Here is a 19544-nt window from a genome sequence, read left to right as displayed (position 1 = left end):
TGGCCTCCAGTGACACCAAAGTAGACAGTGGAAGTGTGACAATGCAAATCCACAAAGTAACCTGTGGCGATTATAACAAGATCAGCCTCATAGAACATGAGTTCCCTGATTGGTGCTGTAATCTGGTCCAATTAGGGAGCCCTGACTGGCAGATATAAACAGGAGTGTCAGAGGTTCTGCTCACTCTGAGAGCTGGCTCTGAGGCAGTTGGATCAGTGTCAAGAACTCCCCATGTGTAAATAAAGAGTGACTGGGTGACAGGATGCTGGCCTCTGTGGTCTTATTTCATAACCCTCTGGAATTGAGAATATGGACAGTGGCGTTGTCTACGATATACACTGACACACTTCATTAAGGAAGAATGAGCTGAAAAACAAACGCTGCTTTATTTTCAGCTCTGCAGATGAATAAACAAATTTCTTTGATGTGGTCCAGTGTACAGTGACAAAAAAAGCAACTCATTACTGTGCTCTCCTTTAACACTGTTACTGCTAAAATGAGCAACAAAACTTTATTTGTTCGGTTGTCAAAGGAGTTGTTTTGCACTATACACAGTAGTGCCTTTTGTAAATTCTACAAAGTTGCAAGTTAATTGCAGTGCTCCATTCAAGCCCAGTGCTTCAGCAAGTTGTTCATTTTAATATCATTCTCTATCCAAGTTATCCGCAGCAGATCTATCCATCATTAAAAGTAATTATGCGTATCTTTTCAATGAACTCCCTTATGAACATCCACACCATGTGCCTACAGATGTAGAACAATCAAATTACCATGTATTTTAAAATCTCTCACAGCATTGAAGTAACCTTAACATAATTGCAAATAATACTTGGTCTATCCTACACACATGAATTCTAAATAAGAAAAGTGAATACATTAGTTTTGAGAGATAAAAGCTTTTATTTGACACAACTAACTGAACTGCTTGCATTTCTTCCAGATACCGTTACTATGGTGTTTTCTTCAACGATGAATATTCTTTTCGGTTTTTTTTTGACCTGGGTAAAGAATCACTCGCTGAAAGAACAAGCCATTGTTCGAGGGAAAAAAAACCGACAGCTGTGCCAAAATCATACATATTTTCAATTCTTCCAATTTCTCCTGTGATTCAATGAGATTACATTCCTTCCTTTCCTCCAGAATATGATTTTTAAAGATATAATGCAAACCCCTAGAGTGAAGCAATAGCCTCCTCATATGTTGAATTTAAGGCAATTAACCTGACACTCAGTCTGTGAAAAGGATCGAAATCAGGAAGGTGCAGCATTGTTTGTGTCTAAGGACATAAAATTAGTTCAAGAAGGAAGACCCAGCTGTGGCAGCAACAGAGGAATTTCACTGCTGTTGGCCACAGGAAAAGGTTATCACAAGAACCCTCTTCAAGTGCCATCTGTGTTTGGCTAAAGAGCACCTCCCAGAGTTGCAATGCAGATTTAGCCCTTTAAGCGGTGCAATGGACATGATCTCTACCTCATGACAACGACAAGAGAAATGCAGAGAACAGCATAGTTGCCCATTGTAGATGGTATTCTTTCACCTCACAAAAGCCTGTGGCATTGTCAGGGATAATAGAATGTCTATTTCTGTTTCAGCCACCATCCCTCCCCCCACACCCCTACACCCTCCTAACCCCTACCCTCCCCCAAAATGATTGTCACCACTCTCTGCCTGATCAACTATGACAAGCAAGCTCCGATCCAAAGCAATGGAGCCACCACAGCTCCAAGACACATTTAGATTTGTGGTTAAGGAAGCCTGTGTTATCGTGCTGATATTCTTCTCAAGCTTCCTGCTGTGAAGTTCAACTTCACCTTCAGCAAACTCCCTGCAGTGTGCAACTGAGCTACTCAACTGAACAAATAGGAACCTGTTCAACAGATGCCACCTGCAGGCCTAATTCGAGATCGTCTCACCCTCTGGCCTTGAATTCCTATTCACAGATGATGCTTGAGTCTGCGATCACTTGGAGGTCAAGCTTCGAGGCCAAACCTTCACTGAGCTCTACACTAAACACACATGAGACAAAGGTCATCTACCAACCTGCCACACCATACTGCAATGTCATTTCCTCCCCACTACCCAACATTATCAAACTCCATGACATGGCCTTGGACAATGTGAACCATTTTCCATACTGTTAACAAGGGTAAACATTGATAGCGAGGTTGCTTTCAATGTGTCAGTGCAGCCTGCAATCAGAATTGGAATGGAATGTTTGAAGACCTGCACCTCAAACGCAGCACTAAACCCACAGTCTACAGAACAGTAATAAGACCCTCTCTCCTGTATGACTGAGAGACATGGACTATGTAAGGCAATCAGCTCAAAATGCCGTAACAGTATTCCAACTTTAACCTCTATAAGATACTGTGAACCTATTTGCAGGAGGAGAGGTGTATTAATGTCAGTGTTCACATTCAGACCAACGTTCCCAAAGCATTGACACGCTTGATCATCATCCACATGCCTGACACAAGATTCCTGAAACAAGTGATCCATTCAGAGCTTCAATATGGTCAGTGAGCCCCAAGCGGGCTGGCTAAATGCCTCAAGGACACCCCCAAAGCCTCTGAGGAAAGGTGCAATATTCCCACTGACATCTGCAAAATCTTGGCTGCTGCCAATTGGAGGGAAAACATCTGTTCATCCACAGTCTCGCCGCTGATGGCATGCTGAAGTCAAGCCTCAATAGCGAAAAGTATGTGGGGCAACTTGGGTATCCCACCCTCCTATCCTGTGGGTGGCACGGTGGTTCAGTGGTTAGCACTGCTACCTCACAGAACCAGGGACCCAGATTCGATTCCAGCCTCGGGTGACTGTCTGTGTGGAGTTTGTACATTCTCCTCGCATCTGCATGGGTTTCCTCTCACAATCCAAAGATGCGCAGTTTAAGTGAATTGGCAGTGTTAAATTGCAGGTAAAAACAAGGACTGCAGATTCTGGAAACCAGATTCTAGATTCCCCGAAACATCGATTTTCCTGCTCCTCGGATGCTGCATGAACTGCTGTGCTTTACCGGCACCACTCTAATCCAGAACCATGCTAAATTGCACATAGCGTTCAGGGATGTGTAGTTTAGGTGCATTAGTCAGGGGTAAATATAGGATAATGGGGTAGAGGAATACAGATGGGTGGGTTACTTTTTGGAGGGTTGGTGTGGCCTTGTTGGGCCAAAGGGCCTGTTTCCACACTGCAGAGATTCTATTCTAAGCGAAGTGATGCATTTTGGAAGTTCGAACTTGAAAGTTGAGTACAGGATTAAAGACAGGGTTCTTGGCAGTGTGGAGGAACAGCGGGATCTTGGTGTGCAGGTACATAGATCCCTTGAAATTGCCACCCAAGTGGACAGGGTTGTTAAGAAAGCATATGGTGTTTTGGTTTTCATTAACAGGGGGATTGAGTTTAAGAGTCGTGAGATCTTGTTGCAGCTTTATAAAACTTTGGTTAGACCGCACTTGGAATACTGTGTCCAGTTCTGGTCGCCCTATTATAGGAAAGATGTGGATGCTTTGGAGAGGGTTCAGAGGAGGTCTACCGGGATGCTGCCTGGAATAGAGGGCTTATCTTACGAAGAGAGGTTGACTGAGCTCGGACTTTTTTCATTGGAAAAAAGGAAGAGAGGGTACCTAATTGAGGTGTACAAGATAATGAGAGGCATAGAGTGAGTTGATAGCCAGAGACTTTTTCCTATGGCAGAAATTGTTAACACGAGGGGTCATAGTTTTAAGCTGTTTGGCGGAAAGTATAGAGGGATGTCAGAGGCGGGTTCTTTACGCAGAGAGTTGAGAGAGCATGGAATGCGTTGCCAGCAGCAGTTGTGGAAGCGAGGTCATTGGGGATATTTAAGAGACTGCTGGACATGCATATGGTCACAGAAATTTGAGGGTTCATACATTAGGTGTACCTTACATGAATATCAATGGGCGGCAGAACATCATGGGCTGAAGGGCCTGTTCTGTGCTGTACTGTTCTATGTTCTAGATTACCCCAATCATTGCTTGCCCCTCCTGTGACAGAGACTGTGGGCCAAGCAGTGGATTCTTTACATCTAGTATCCCTCACCCATAAGGGACTGCCCAGGAAGAACAGAAGGGGCTTGTACTGATTTCTAGTTCTAGGAATTGGCTACACAGGGGCCCTGGTTTGTTCTTTACCTGTTTTGCAAGGAGTCCCCTCACCGTAGCTGTTCAAAGCCTGCTATTTGACAGATAGAGTTTGTGACAAGGAACTTGTCAATGACTTTTCATGGTTCCCATTTCTTGATCCAACTGGGGGATAGTGGATCAGTGTTCAGAATGCCCCTACACCTCAGTCCCCACCTTGACCATCACCACCCAGGAGCCCCTGCCGAGGCAAATGATCCGACTGGCAAATTGAATTCCGAGAAGTCACCAAATCAGCCCCATTTGAGGCATATCTGTACCACTCCAGGAAACACTAAATTCACCATTCAGCAGGTCCTGACCTTATGGCAATGGGACACACTCTTTGAATCTTACTACCTTAATGTTGAGATCCTGTCAGCCTCCAAGTGAAACTACATCAGGTGATCTGAGTCTCGATGTAAAATCCTACCAAGGTTAATGAACCACAGGCATCTCATACAAATGCCATTTATTGTGTTTGCAGCAAGACAGTGAAAGTCTATTAATTAAGGGGATCATAGAACATGCCCCCGCCTTTACTTGATGGTCTGTCAATTTCAGATCCCAAAGGAGTCAGTAGCTCAGGGCCACGTTTTGGAACATTGTCATGTTTCTCCTCACCTCTATCCTGGGGATATTTAGACACAGTCCCCTTCTCTTAGTACCACATGGGATGGCATCAGTTCCTGCAGAATAGATCAGGGCCCAAATGTGGGACTTCCTGATTCTGTGTGGGCATTAATCAGTTCAGATAATATCTATGGAAAGTCAAGAATGAAATAAGGAAGTATTAAACATTGTAATGCTAGCAACATAACTGCAATGTTTTTCAAGGTGTGATGTTAATAATTAAAATGCAACTAAAGTTTCATAGGGATAAATCCTTTACTCTTCACAGTTGGGCTTGTGTTTGTAGATCAGAAGCGATTGCATTGTGGTCTGCCAATTCAGACTTTCATTAGGCTTGTGTTATAATTGGGCTCTTCCTCTTTCTTTCTATACAACAAATATCTTTAAGACTTCTTTAAGGTTCAGAGTAGTCAGCTTGTGTGGCCTTTGGTTCTTTTCCCTTTCCCTTACTTTCCCAAAAATATCTGCATCTGGTGTTGTCCCAAGAGCAGGGTATTTATGTCCGTAACAGAGCTGCACCATCCAATAAAAGCAGCACATGGTGAGCACTCACTCTTGAATAATGGCAAATACTGTCAGGAGAAAAAGCTCAGCTTTAAACCTAAACTGGCCTCAGGAATTAGGCAGATTGGCTCAGTAATACTACGCCCTGTCTGATCATATACAGCACTGATATCACTGCTAAATGGATTGAAATCAGGCATAATAATAATAATTTATCAATTTTGGGGTTTGGAGCTGTGAACTGAACACTGAGCTGAAAATGACCTTTGGACTGTGAACAGTAGCTTGTGTTTAAAAAAAGAGAGAGCAAACAAGATGCTGTTTGTTTGAGGACAGGCCTGGGCAGGTTGGTTCTTGATTAAGAGGTTCTATAGATGCTTTGTCACCGGAGGAGCATGGAATGCTTAAACAGACAGTAAATGTTGGCTCTAACAAGGTCAGTACCTGGGTTCTGGTTCCAACAAGTCTGGAAAAGATCTCATGCTCAATGGCAATTGCTGGATAATAACTGGGATATTGTGAAGGAGATGGTCAGTCTGATAGGGAGAGGCCAGTGTCCTGAGTTAGGTTTTGGACTGTGCTTTCTGAGAAGAGGAGCTTGGCTTGTTGACAGTAGATAGGATAGTGAAGAAGGTGTTTGGTCTGCTTTCCTTTATTGGTCAGAGTATTGAGTACAGGAGTTGGGAGGTCATGTTGCGGCTGTACAGGACATTGGTTAGGCCACTGTTGGAATATTGTGTGCAATTCTGGTCTCCTTCCTATCAGAAAGATGTTGTGAAACTTGAAAGGGTTCAGAAAAGATTTACAAGGATATTGCCAGAATTGGAGGATTTGAGCTACAGGGAGAGGCTGAACAGGCTGGGGCTGTTTTCCCTGGAGCATCAGAAGCTGAGGGATGACGTTATAGAGGTTTATAAAATCATGAGGGGCACGGATAGGATAAATAGACAAAGTCTCTTCCCTGGGGTGGGGGAGTCCAGAACTAGAGGGCATAGGTTTAGGATGAGAGGGGAAAGATATAAAAGAGACCTAAGAGGTAACTTCTTCACTCAGAGGGTGGTACGTGTATGGAATGAGCTGCCAGAGGAAGTGGTTGTGGCTGGTACACTTGCAACATTTAAAAGGCATCTGGATGGGTATATGAATAGGAAGGGTTTGGAAGGATATGGGCTGGGTGCTGGCAGGTGGGACTAGATTGGGTTGGGATATCTGGTCGGCATGGATGAGTTGGATCGAAGGATCCATTTCTGTGCTGTACATCACTATGACTCTATGACGCTTTAAAAGCTCCTTGTCTAACTTCACATTATCAGTTAGTGGAAGCTGAGAGATTAGAAACTAAGTTATAAGTAGCACTGGATTTTTTTGGAGTAAGGTAAAAAGGTTGCCCTGATCAACATATTCAAAAAAATCAACCAAGAGACAATCATCTGTGCCTGTGGAACACGGCATTGTGAAAACTAATTAAATAACCTGGCCGGTTTTGTTATTTTCTTTCATTTACCCCTTAATTGTGTTTGTCTGTCTGTCTTTGTGTCAATAGGGCTAAAAACAAAGGTTACTGAATTTAGACGTAGACATCAACGAGCTTATTTTGTTGTTCTATTTTGCTTTGCTGAAAATTACTGCGTTGTTAATAAATTGCTAAATCTTCTGTTTCAGCTGCAAACCGGTAAGTGAGAATTGATTATTCAAAGAGTCTGGGATTAGTTATTCACAACTCTAGTTAGGAACCATTGGGGGCAAATTCAATAATCTTTGAAGGTTTTAATTTACTGCATTGTGATTACAGAGGTAGAAAAATTGATTTGGTTCACCCGCCTTCATGTTGTAACAATCTGCATGATTGCATGATGCAAAAAAAATGTCATTGGATGTAAAACAATTTGGATGATATAAGGATGTGACAGGTACTATCTAAATGCCACTCATCTCTCTCTTTAGTACCTGGACATTTATTACTGACTTTGTGAAACTGGGACACTTATCCGAAATGTAGATTTCTCATGATGCATTCCTTCACCCATTAAAGACAGTCAATACACTCAATTGTATCTGTAATTGCTTCTCTGTTAGCACAGTTTTATTGCCAGAAAGTTCAGGAATCCTGAGTCAAGCATGCTTTGCAGGAGATTCAGGCAAAGCAGATGGGACTAAACAGCAACTGACTGAGCAGCTTCACTTTTAGAGAACACTGCATGAAGACAACATTTGATTGCTAATTTGTACAGAGATTCATTGCCAAAACTTTCTTTATTACAGACAGATTATCAGAGATGCCTTGGGTGTCCTCAGCTTGATCTAAAACCTGGAATGAAGTGCAGTTATCCCATGCTGTGGATCTAATCAATGTTGGGACCAATCCAACATCTGTAATTGTAGTGGGTGTACTGCTCCTTGGATTCAGCCCAGCCCATAATAAATAACACTGCCTGAGCTCAAACACAGGGCTGTGTGGAATTACACATGGAAGCTGCCTGTTCAGGAATCTTTAGCAGCCACAGAAATCGATCCCATTCAAAAAGAAAAGCACCCAAAATCCACCTGATAAGTTCATCGGTCTTCCTCTTCCTTAGTAATAGGGGAGTCACGAATATTTTCACCAAAGCGTGTGGCCAATTACTGTCTTCTACAAATGAGTAGAAGACTTTTCTGGGAATTAAACTGTGCACAGAGGACATGGGGTGCATTGATAACTGATCTCCACAGACAATCCCAGCAGTGGACAACAGGCCAATAAACCAAACCTTGCATCAAGCTGCAGCCTCTCTTGTCCCTTCAGCACCACAAACTACTGGATGTACAGGGACAGATGTGTTGACCGTGTGTTCGGGAATTAATGCTGCCATGTGTAAAATCCCAGTGTGCGCAGCACAAGAAACCCCAAAGTGTGTGGCATTTAGCTGAGCTTTTCAACTTCAATTTCCATCTTGCATTTACCCTGCTCTTTGAACACAGTTTAAAAAAAATCTAAAGGGACTGCACAGAAAAAAAGAAAATGATATTTATACTGAATAGCTCGATGAGAGGAGTTATGAGAGGAGATGAAAAGCATGATCAAAGGGATAGTATTGCTTTTGTGAGCACTTTGAAAGGAGGAGGGTGGGGGGAGAGAGACAAGGGATTCAGAGGACACCAGTCGTGAAGTCAAGGAAGCAATAGTCTAAGATGATGGAATGACACAAGGGTTCTGAATTTCAGAAGACTCCCGGTAGATATAAAAACAGAAAATTGCTGGAAAAACTCAGCAGGTCAGACAACATCGTTGGAGAGAAGGCAGAGTTAACATTTCAGTTCAGTGACACTTCTTCAAAATGCTTCCTCAGAAAAAGTATTTTGTGAAGTCTTGATGCAAGAGAAAGACATTTCAAAGACATGCACCAGACTGGAGTTACAGTGTAAGCGGTTTGAGAGACTGAAGTAGAGAATGGCCAGCTAATAATCACAAAGAGCAGATAAATACATCGGGATTAGTGAGAGAGTGCTGCATTATGGGAGAAGCTGTTGTCTGCTCAGATGGATATAAAGGGTCGCACATTATTTGCAAAACAAAATAGGAAGGCTGTCCAAGGGTACCTTATCCTTTTGTGATTGGCCCCAGATCCCAGCTAAGGGCTCCATACTCAGAGTATGAGTTACAGCCAACAGCAGAACCAACAAGTTTTCAGTGTTGATCTTGGAAGAGTGAGAGCCTAGAGGGACATCAGCTGTTTACAGGTAGAGCATCCTTCAGGAACAAGATCCTTTAGGGAAATACAAGGAAAATAACAGGAACCCACCTCAGGTATTCCACTCCTTCATCATCTCGCTCTTTGAAGTTGTAAATTCAAGAAACTCGAGAAAAATGCAAGACATCAAGATATGGAGAAATGAGCAAACGTTGTGCCCACAGGCCAATCACCATCACACTTGCAATGACATGGAGATATTATCACTAGACTATTAATACAGAGTCCCAGGATATGTTCTGGGGACCTGGGTTCAAATCTCTCTAAGGCAGATGGTTTAAATTGAATTGAATAAAAATTGGAATTAAGAGTCTGATGATCATGAAATTATGGCCTTTTCCCGCGCAGTACGGATTTTATGATTTTGATCCAGTGACACTAAAGGAACAGCCACCATCATGCCAGCTCACCCCCTCACCCCTTTCTCCACTTCAATGGCATTTCTGCCACATTATGACCCCTACCCACCTACTGCCCTGATAGTCAGGATCTGCCTCTTAGCTCCAGCTGGTTAAAATAAATGTACCTGGTCTTCCACAGTGTCTCAGCATGCAGGTTGCCTCCAGTCTCTTCTTGCAGCATCTGCAATGACCAGCATGTGTAAGTGGCGCTGTTGAGCTGCCGACCCTCTGTTGGGACATGATCCTCATGTAAACAATTAATCCTAGCAATGAGCTGCTAATTGGTTGCTGCCATTAAGACATCATCCCATAGTCCTAGCAGCTGTTGACGTGGGCTTGTGCCTTTCAAGTTCCGCCACAGGGGTGAAATGTTTGTTGCTGAAAATATTCAGCCTCTTTTTCTGAATACACTGCCCCAGATTCTGGCTGTGACACTGGAGGATAGCTAACTCATAACACTAATTTTAGATTTTGAGAATTATTACACATTTTGGCTGCAGAGTTGCAACACTTTTTGCAAAAACTTAGTGGTGCTGGCAAAGATTATTCTGGAGGAAGATATCTGTGGCCAGGCTAAAACAACACTGATTTGCCTAATGAGGACATGATACAAAGTGGAACATTACATGTAAATAGATCCAGCTCAGATTTCTTCTTATTATGTCCAACCACTGCATTGTTCCTGTCTGCTGCCACTCAAACAGCAATGGTTATAATAATCACCATTATCATTTTGACTGACCCAGATCATCCAACCTGGGCCGGGCTGGACAGCATCTCTTCATGAACGCAACTAAGTTTCAGCTGTTTACAGCATGAGACTACCTAACAGTTATTGACAACAAGTCAAGAACAGCGATGTCATGTGCCATGGTAAACATTGCAAAGGGAAGCTAAATTTTTGATAGCGTGAATATCCTGAGATAAATTTGAATGCATCATTTCATGTCCCTTGCATTTCAAGACCCAACCGCAGAAACACTTATTGACCTGACTCAGGTATCTTTGAGAAATCATGTATACTCATCATAGACATTCATCTGAAAAAAATAGTAAGCAATGTTTTCATCAAAGAGGGAATGATTAAGAGCTAAACTATTAGCTGCAATTATTTTTGGCTGTCTCAATCCAGTTCTTATTAGGTGTGAGCCCATACACTACAAAAATAGCCCGCGATATCATCTTACTATTGAGGATATCAAGAAATCCCAGTGTAGGAAATGGAAAACTACAAGACAGGTCAGGAATATTGTTGTGGGTTGGGAAAGCCAAGAAGTTTCTTGGAGTTAGAAGATGAATAATAACTTGGGTTGAAGTTATAGTGAAATGGGAGCGGTACAGTGGTAATTCCTGGTTACCACAGGTGTAGATCATAGTTTAAGCTTTAACATGCATGTCAGGCTTGACCAAGGATTGATAATGGTATTTCCCAAGGTCCTAAAGTGAAAAGCCACCATATTCAATTTTTAAAGTGTCTGTCCAGTTGAGAGAGAAATAATAAACTTGTATTCAGTATTAAATTTCAATGCCATCTTGTCTCATTCTCTTGTTTTAACTAAGTGCACTACTGTATATGGTTCTCAGTATTTGCCACTCTGGCTAAAGTATTAGATTAGATTCCCTACAGTGTGGAAACAGGCCCTTCAGCCCAACCAGTCCACACCGACCCTTCGAAGAGTAACCCACCCAGCTCCATTTCCCTCTGACTAACGTACCTAACATAATCGACAATTTAACATGCCCAGTTTACCTGACCTGCACATCTTTGGCAGGTTGCCATCTCAAACTGGTTAAAGTTCCACATTTGTTGAGAATAGCTTCTGGTATGTAAGACTGCACAGACAAATCATCATTACAATGGGTAATTAGACAACGGACTCTGTACAGTGAGGGACTATATATTCTGTAGATGCATATTGAGATAGCCTGGGTTATTAGCAGATATATTCAGATAGCCTGCATTGTTAAACAAATACAGTGAGAGAGACTGAATTATTAAACAGATAAAGCAAGTAAGATTGGGTTGTTAAACAGTCAGTGAGGCCGAATGGGCTATTAAACAGACAAGAGTGAGAGAGATTGGGTTGTTCAACAGACAGTGAGAGAGACTGGGTTATTAAACAAATACAATGAGATATATTTGGCTTTCCGAGTTCATTCATGGGATGGGGCTTCTAGCATTAATTGCCCATCCCTAATTTCACTTTCAAAGGTGGTGATTATTTGCTCTCGAGAGCCACTGCAGTCCATTTGGTGTAAATAGTCATTAAGGAAGGAGTTCATGCTTTTAACTCAGCAACAGTGAAGAAGAGCAAAATATATCCAAGTCAGGATAGAGACCTGCCTGGCATGAAACTTGCAAGTTGTAGTGTTCACATGTATCTGCTGGTCTTGTCTTTTTAGATGATAATGGTCATGGGATTGTAAAGTACCCTTTAGGAAGCCTGATGAACTTGGGCAGTGCATTTTATAGATGTCACACAGTCCTGCTACCAAGTATCTGAGGCGGAGGGAGTAAATGTTTGTGGATGTTATGCCAATTAAACAGACTGCTTTGGGCTGGATGTTGTTGAGATTCTTGGGAATTGTTGGAGCTGCACTCATCTAGGCAAGTGGAGAATATTCTCATTACATGTTCCTGACCTGTGTCTTGTAAATGGCAGACAGGATTTGGAAAGTCAGTCATTAGATTCTGCATTCCTAGTCTCTGAACCTGTTCATGTCGTCACAGTATTTAGGTAATCAGTCCAGTGCAGTTTCTGATCAACGGTAACCTCAAAGATGTTAATAGAGTAGGATTAAATTTTACTTATGAAAATGAAACTTAAGGGCTGATTCGTGATTCTCTCTTGTTGGAGTTGTTCATTGCCTGGCACTTGTGTGATGTGAATGTTACTGGTCAGTCCAAACCTGTATACTAACCAGGTCTTGTTGCATTCGGGCATGGACTACTTTAGTATCTGAGGAGTCGCAAATGGTGCTGAATATTGCGCAATCATTGGAGCACATCCTCACAACTGACCATAATGATGGTGGGGAAGTCATTGATGAAGCAGTTGAAGATGGTTGGGCCTAGGATAGTAACCTGAGGAACTCTTGCAGAGATGACTGAACAACAACCATCTTCCTTTGTGCCAGGTATGACTCCAACCAAAAAGAGTTTTACTCTGATTTACATTAACTTGAGATATGCTGGGGCTCTTTGATGCCACACTCAGCCAAATGTGTTCTTGATGTCGTGGGCAATGGTCCTGGCAGAACCCAAACCGGGCATCACTGAGCAGGACCTGCTTAATAGCACGGAGAAAGTGAGGTCTGCAGATGCTGGAGATCAGAGATGGAAATGTGTTGCTGGAAAAGCGCAGCAGGTCAGGCAGCATCCAGGGAACAGGAGAATCGACGTTTCGGGCATTAGCCCTTCTTCATTCCTGAAGAAGGGCTAATGCCCGAAACGTCGATTCTCCTGTTCCCTAGATGCTGCCTGACCTGCTGCGCTTTTCCAGCAACACATTTCCATCTCTGCTTAATAGCACTGTTGATCACACTGTCTATCACTTTACTAATAATCGAGAGTAGACTGATGGGGCGGTAATTGGATTAATCCTGCTTTTTATGTACAGGACATACTTGGGCAATTTTCCACAATTTTCCCAATTCCTGATGAAGGGCTTATGTCTGAAACATCGATTCTCCTGCTCCTTGGATGCTGCCTGACCTGCTGTGCTTTTCTAGCATTACACCCTCGACAATTTTCCACATTGTTGGGTAGATGCCAGTGTTATAACTGTACTGGAACAGCTTGGCTAATGAAAATTGAGCCATCTCATCATTGCGAGAATGCATTGGTCTGTAGTCATCTGCAATCAGTATCTGGACTTTCTAAAGGCTTTTGACAAGGTTCCACATAAACAATTAGAAAGGAAAATTAAAACTCATGGTATTCGGGGTAATGTCGTGACATGGATAAGTGGTAAATTCTGGAGACAAGTCTTCAGTACTACGGTCAGAATGGTGTCCGGGCCGATCGCATTTGCAGTATCCAGTGCTTCCAACCATTTCTTGAAATCACGTGGAGTGAATCGAATTAGTTGAGGACAAGCATGTGTGATGCTGGGGTCAACTGGAGGAGGCTGAAATGGATCAATCACTTCGCACAAGTGGATGACGATTACAGCAAAAGCTTCAGCCTTATCTTTTGCACTGATGTGCTGGGCTCTTCCATCAATGAGCATGTTTGTGGAAATTTGTTAGGCCTTCTCCTCCATTGAGTTGTTTAATTGTCCATTCCCATTCACGACTGGATGTGACAGGACTGCAGAGCTTAGATTATATCCGTTGCTTGTGGGATTGTTTAATCTGTCTATCACTTTCTGTGTATGCAGTCTTCAAAGCCCTCCATGGTTTTGCCCCTTCCTTTTCCCAACATCCTACAACCTTCTGAAATAAAGCTTTTACCTCCATTTCTGTTCAGTGATTATGGTCAAATCTTACGTGCCCTGTACTTCTTTGGATCGTTTTACAATGTTCAAGCACTATGCAAATGTAAGTTGGTGTTGTACCAGCCAATGCTACTACCTCAACAAAACAGAACAATGCCATCTATGGTGATTCAATGGTACTGCAGGACAAAGCCTGAAGTACTGGAGCTGCATGAAGTTAATTTAATTTAAAATCACATGAACTTCATTGCCAGCAAAGATAACCTGGAGCACATCAGCTTTGCAAACCAAAGAGTCTCAACTCCAGGTATGCTACAGATATTGAAAATGCATTAAGTTAGTTAAGTGACGACTAACCTCATAAGAAAAGGAGTAAATCATTCAGTCTTCAATCCTGCTGTATCATTCGATCAGCTCAGAACTAAGCTGTTCCGCAACTCCAAGTACCTGCCTTTTCTCCAGATCTCTCAATATCTTTAACCTAACAAAAATTGAGCCACCTCATCATTGTGAGTATGCATTGGCCTGCAGTCATCTGCAATCAGTATCTGGACTTTCAAAAGGCTTTTGACAAGGTTCCATACAAGCGATTAGAAAGGAAAATTAAAGCTCATGGTATTCAAGGTAATGCCTTGACATGGACAGAGAACTGGTTGGCAAACAGGAAGCAGAGAGTTGGGTCCTTTTCAGAGTGGCAGGCAGTAAAGAACTGGGTGATGCAGGGTTCAGTGCGGGGATCCAAGGTGGTTCACAATATGCATTAACAAGTTGGACTGAGCAATTGAATGGCATATCTCTGAATTTGCAGATGACACTTAGCTGGGTGGCAGTGTGTGCTCTGAGGAGGTTGCTAAGAGGCTGCAGGGTGACTTGGAGAGATTGGCTGAGTGGGCAATTATTTGGCAAATATAATATAATGTGGATAAATGTGAGCTAATTCACTTTGGCCACAAAAACAGGAAGATAAATTGTTATCTAAATAGTGGCAGTTTAGAAAAGGAGAGGTGCAACGAGACCTGAGTGTCATGGTGGAACAGTTGCTGAAGGTTGGCATGCAGGTGGTGAGGAAAGCTAATGACATGCTCTCCTTCATAGCGAGAGGATTGGAGTTTTGCAGCAGTTATACAGGGCCTTGGTGAATCGCTAGCTTGCAGACAGTTTTGGTCTCCTCGTCTGAGGAAGGATATTCTTCCTATTGAGGGAGCCTAGCGAAGGTACACCAGACTGATTCCCAGGATGGCTGGACTGACATGAGGAAAGACTGGATCAACTGGGCTTGTGTTTGCTGGAATTTAGAAGAATGGTTGGGGGGATGGGGGGGAAGGCGATCTCATAAAAACATAAAATCCTGATGGGACTGGACAGGCTAGAAGCAGGAAGAATGTTCCTAATGTTGGGGGAAGTCCAGAACAAGGGGACATAGTCCAAGAATAAGGGGTAAGCCATTTGGGACTGAGGTGAGGGAGAATGTCTTCACTCAGAGTTGTAAACCTGTGGAATTCTATCCCACAGGATTCTGTTGGGGCCAGTTCAGCAGATATATACAAGAGGGTGCTGGATGTGGCCCTTGCAGCTAAAGGGATCAAAGGGTATGGAGGAAGGTGGGAATTTGATACTGAGATTGCATGATCAGCCATGATCATATTGAATGGTGGTGCAGGCTCGAAGGGCCGAATGGCCCACTCCTGCACCTTTTTTCTATGTTTCAATCTTTTAGATAACCGAGGCCCAGTACCCTTTGAGATGACCTTGACTTTCCTTAAAAAGGGCTAATGCTAATTTAAGCATTATCAACCCTAGCCTGTCTTATGTTGAGCTTTGTCCTCATCACAAGATGTTTTCTACATTATTACCTTAAATTGTTATCTCTATTATAATCTGTGTCAAAGGCTTTTTGCCTACTGTCTTTGTACTGGATGAAATATTCTGTATAACAAATCCACTGTTCATAGCATTTTTGGAGATACTGACAGAACTAACCAATGTGCATGTTCGACTGATTTTAAAAATATCATCATAGCCTGGTTAAGATTGGATTAGCTCATTCATGGCATATTATACAAGTTGAGACAGGAAACATTGGGTTGCACACACAATTACAACAGCAAGAGGCAACATCAGCTGACCAGAAACATGTTAAACTAAAATGTGAGAAGGTAAACAAAATGAACCAGCTCAAGTGTAAATCAGATCATTTATTGATAGTAACTAGCTCCTTCTATCCCTAATTCATTCTGCTGGCTGAATGGGCAAACCCAATTCCATTACTGAAACATGAAACGAGTTATAGTCACAAATGTACCAATGCTGATGCTAGAAAAAAAACCTCACCATTTAACAAAAAAACAAAAGAAATACCTGAAACGTTACTGGAGCAGATTCATTAATATATTTCAACACAGTACTAAGTGTGTGTTCTTTAAAGAAACGCATTTGCAGAGCAATGGGTGCTAAGCAGGAGAATGGAATTATTTGGGAAGGGACAGCACAAGCACAATGGTTTGAATGACCTCCTTTTGTACTGGGTGATTCTATGTATATATTGCACACTGAATTCGGTGGGGTTCACATCATGTCAGTACTTTAGAAGTGGACTTTTCTAGATGGTAACGGCACAGAATTTTGGGCATTTTCTTTTTCTATTAATACGTTCACATGTTAATGGGAAGCAATGGCCTACTGGTAAAATTGCTAGATTATCAATCCAGAAACTCAGCTAATGTTCTGGGGATGTGGGCTCAAATCCTGCTGTGGTGGATAGTGGAATTTGAATTCAATAAAGAATCTGGAATTAAGGAGGGGAAAGTGAGGACGGGAGATCAGAGTCAAAGATCAGATCCAGTGCCATACTTTTTGACTCTGGAATTAAGACTCTAGTGATGATCAGGAAACTATTGTCGAATATGAGAAACACTCACCTGGTTCACTAATATCCTTCAGGGAAAGAAATCTGCCATCTTTATTTGGTCTGGCTTACATGTGACTTTAGACCCACAGCAATGTGGTTGACTTTTAACTGCCCTCTGGGCAATTAGGGATAGGCAATAAACGTTGGCCGAGCCAGAGATGCCTATATCCAATGAATGAACAAAAACAAAATGTGATTTCTACAATGAAATCGACATCATGTTCAAAGGTTTTGCAAGTTAATCACATGGAAACAAAAGGGATTTTTCTCCAGACTAAGGACTTGATGTTTAACCACCAGCTGCAGAGGGCAGGATTGACAAAGATACAGTTCAAGGAGATACATGACGGACATACTTAGCTTTAGCTTCAGCATCTTCATAGGCTTTGTTGGAAACATCTTCCAGGCCTCCGATCAGGTGCTTGAATGAGCTGTAGAAGTCAGAATACAGCTTTCAGCAAATCCACACACTTATTAAACAATGCAAAACAAAAGAAGGAAAGTCGCAAGTCACAAAAACAAAAACTGCTGATGAAACTCAGCAGATCTGGCAGAGTCTGTAGGAAGAAAGCAGAGTTAATATTTTGAGTCCGGTGGCTCTTCAGCAGAACTGATAGCAGCTAGGAAAATGTGGTATTTATGCCGAAGATGAGCTTGACCCTGTTCACATCACACTCGCTCTGGGCTCTGCCTCCATTTATCCACTCGCTGCCAACACCCAAAGCTGGTCTTCAGCCACACCTTTTCTTAGCAGCCATCAGTTCTGGTTAAGAGTCACTGGACTTTAAAGATTAACTCTGCTTTCTCCCCACAGATGCTGACAGACCTACTGAATTTCTCCAGCAATTTCTAGCTTTGTTTCTGATCTACAGTATCGCAAATCTTTGTTTTATTTAAGGAAGCAAATCAATCTGGGCAAAGTAAACAGCAGGAATATAATACCTTTTACCTGTCACATTTAATGGCCAGGCGCTCTCAAAAGCACATGTGTACAATACATTCAACTTTAATATCTTGAGGGTTTTTATGAATAGGAAGGATTTAGAGGGATACGGACCAAGTGCTAGCAAAGGTGACTAGATTAGGTGAGGAAATCTGGTCGTCTAGGAAAAGCTGTACATCTCTATGACTCTAATTTATGATTTTCACAATGTTTTCACAATGCAAGATATGCTGTCCAACCTGCCTGCTAGCTCTCAGGCTTTGAGCCTGTACGTGTACCATCAACAAGTCTAATGAAGGATCCTACAGACATGGGGAGGTCCCAGTGGACTGAAGTCAAGATCTTCCATACTAATGCAATGTCATACATTATTTACCTGATTTGGCGATGCCGGTGTGTTGGCTATCACCTGATGAAGGAGCGTCGCTCCGAAAGCTAGTGTGCTTCCAATTAAACCTGTTGAATTATTTACCTGGGAATGGAGGCACGGGATAAAGCAATGAAAGCCTTAGAGGGACGCATATTCAGTGAGAAGAGGGAAGGAGGGACTAAGAGTCAGTCACCATGTCACCAGACCTCCTTGGAGCAATTATAGAATTGGTAGGACTCTATTTACTTGTTGAAAAAAGAAACAAAAATTGCAAACGATGGAACAATGGGCCCCATTTGGCTTGGGGATTTGAAGATCCAAAAGCCTTCAGGATCTAAAACATTGCCCAAGGTGTTAGAAATGGGGAAAAATGTTGTTTTTGCAGATATAGAAAAAGCATACAGAAAAGGGGTACAGCAAGAGAACTATTAACTCTGCGAGTATTTAGGGAAGAGTATCTCTACTTTTCAGTGCATAATTATGGATAATTAAGTACTAACTTTAATGTAGATTTATTAAAGAAAATAATTCCTTTTACCATAATGTTTAAAACAACAGTTTCAGCAAAAAGCTAAGATTACTGAAACATATAAGCGAAGCACGAAAAAGGTACATTGTTAAGATGTATGTACAAGAATGGAATGTACCTATGGATAATGAAAGAAGTTACAAAGGGAGCATCAAGATAAAAGCTTAGTCTTATGACAGCACGTGCAAGGGACAAAATTGCCAACTTGGAAAGAAGGGGGCAATGGGCGTGGAGCATAGGTGGGCAGAGGCGAAATAGTAAGAAAGATTGGGTAATGTAGGGATCAGAAGAGGTGACCTCACGTAGCTCAAAAGTATAACTGTGTAATAGCTTGAATAATCATTACTTCAATTGCTCTCTGCAATTGGGGTCCTTTCTTGCAAGATCGTAGAATAAATTGTCTTGTTTCCAGCTTTGGTGGTCTCGTCTAAATTTTATTGAATTTTGTTTCTAACAAAGGTGACGTTAATGACCTGTTAACTGGATTTGAATGGCACACTGAGGGACCCCCATGTGGTAGGAAACCACCACAGTGGTTCACAATGAATGGCACTTTAAAACTAACTTGAGACTTTGTCTCATCATAACTGAGGAGTGATCGCATTATTCCAAATGTAGCAAAGACTGACTTTGCAAATTGCTCCTAATAACTTTGATTCCCCAAGGTGATCTAAAATCTATTGACCTCAGCCTTGAACGTGCTAAATAATGGAGCATTTGCAACCCTCAGGGCTAGAGAACTCCAAAGATTCACAATCCTCAGAGTGAAGAAATGTCTCCCATTTCCGTCAGAAATGATTGGCCCCTTATCGCAAGAAATCAATCTCTCAAGCCTCTTCGAAACCTTATATTTTTCAGTCTTAAAAAGAGTTGAATTTACTCAGCATTTTCCTCTCTTTCACCTCAGCTTCTAGATTGCACCAGCATCTCTCTCTGAGATTTGTTGT

The 19544-nt window shown here is 42.1% G+C and overlaps 1 protein-coding gene across 2 annotated transcripts in view; it reads right to left on the bottom strand.

Moving 5' to 3' along the window:
* Positions 1-19544, bottom strand: part of prkg1b (protein kinase cGMP-dependent 1b) — a 750557-nt gene that overhangs the window by 127025 nt on the left and 603988 nt on the right. For both annotated transcript variants that reach the window (XM_087999056.1, XM_087999057.1), the window contains exon 9: positions 17112-17186. In XM_087999056.1, coding sequence (XP_087855182.1) covers positions 17112-17186 — 75 coding nt within the window. The remainder of the gene's footprint in view (positions 1-17111; positions 17187-19544) is intronic.

This window comes from Chiloscyllium plagiosum, unplaced genomic scaffold (assembly GCF_037043375.1).
Source record: "Chiloscyllium plagiosum isolate Xiang-an unplaced genomic scaffold, Cpla_swu_hap1 HiC_scaffold_22, whole genome shotgun sequence".
Classification (NCBI taxonomy): Eukaryota; Metazoa; Chordata; class Chondrichthyes; order Orectolobiformes; family Hemiscylliidae; genus Chiloscyllium; species Chiloscyllium plagiosum.
This window is presented reverse-complemented; position numbering and strand designations above follow the sequence as displayed.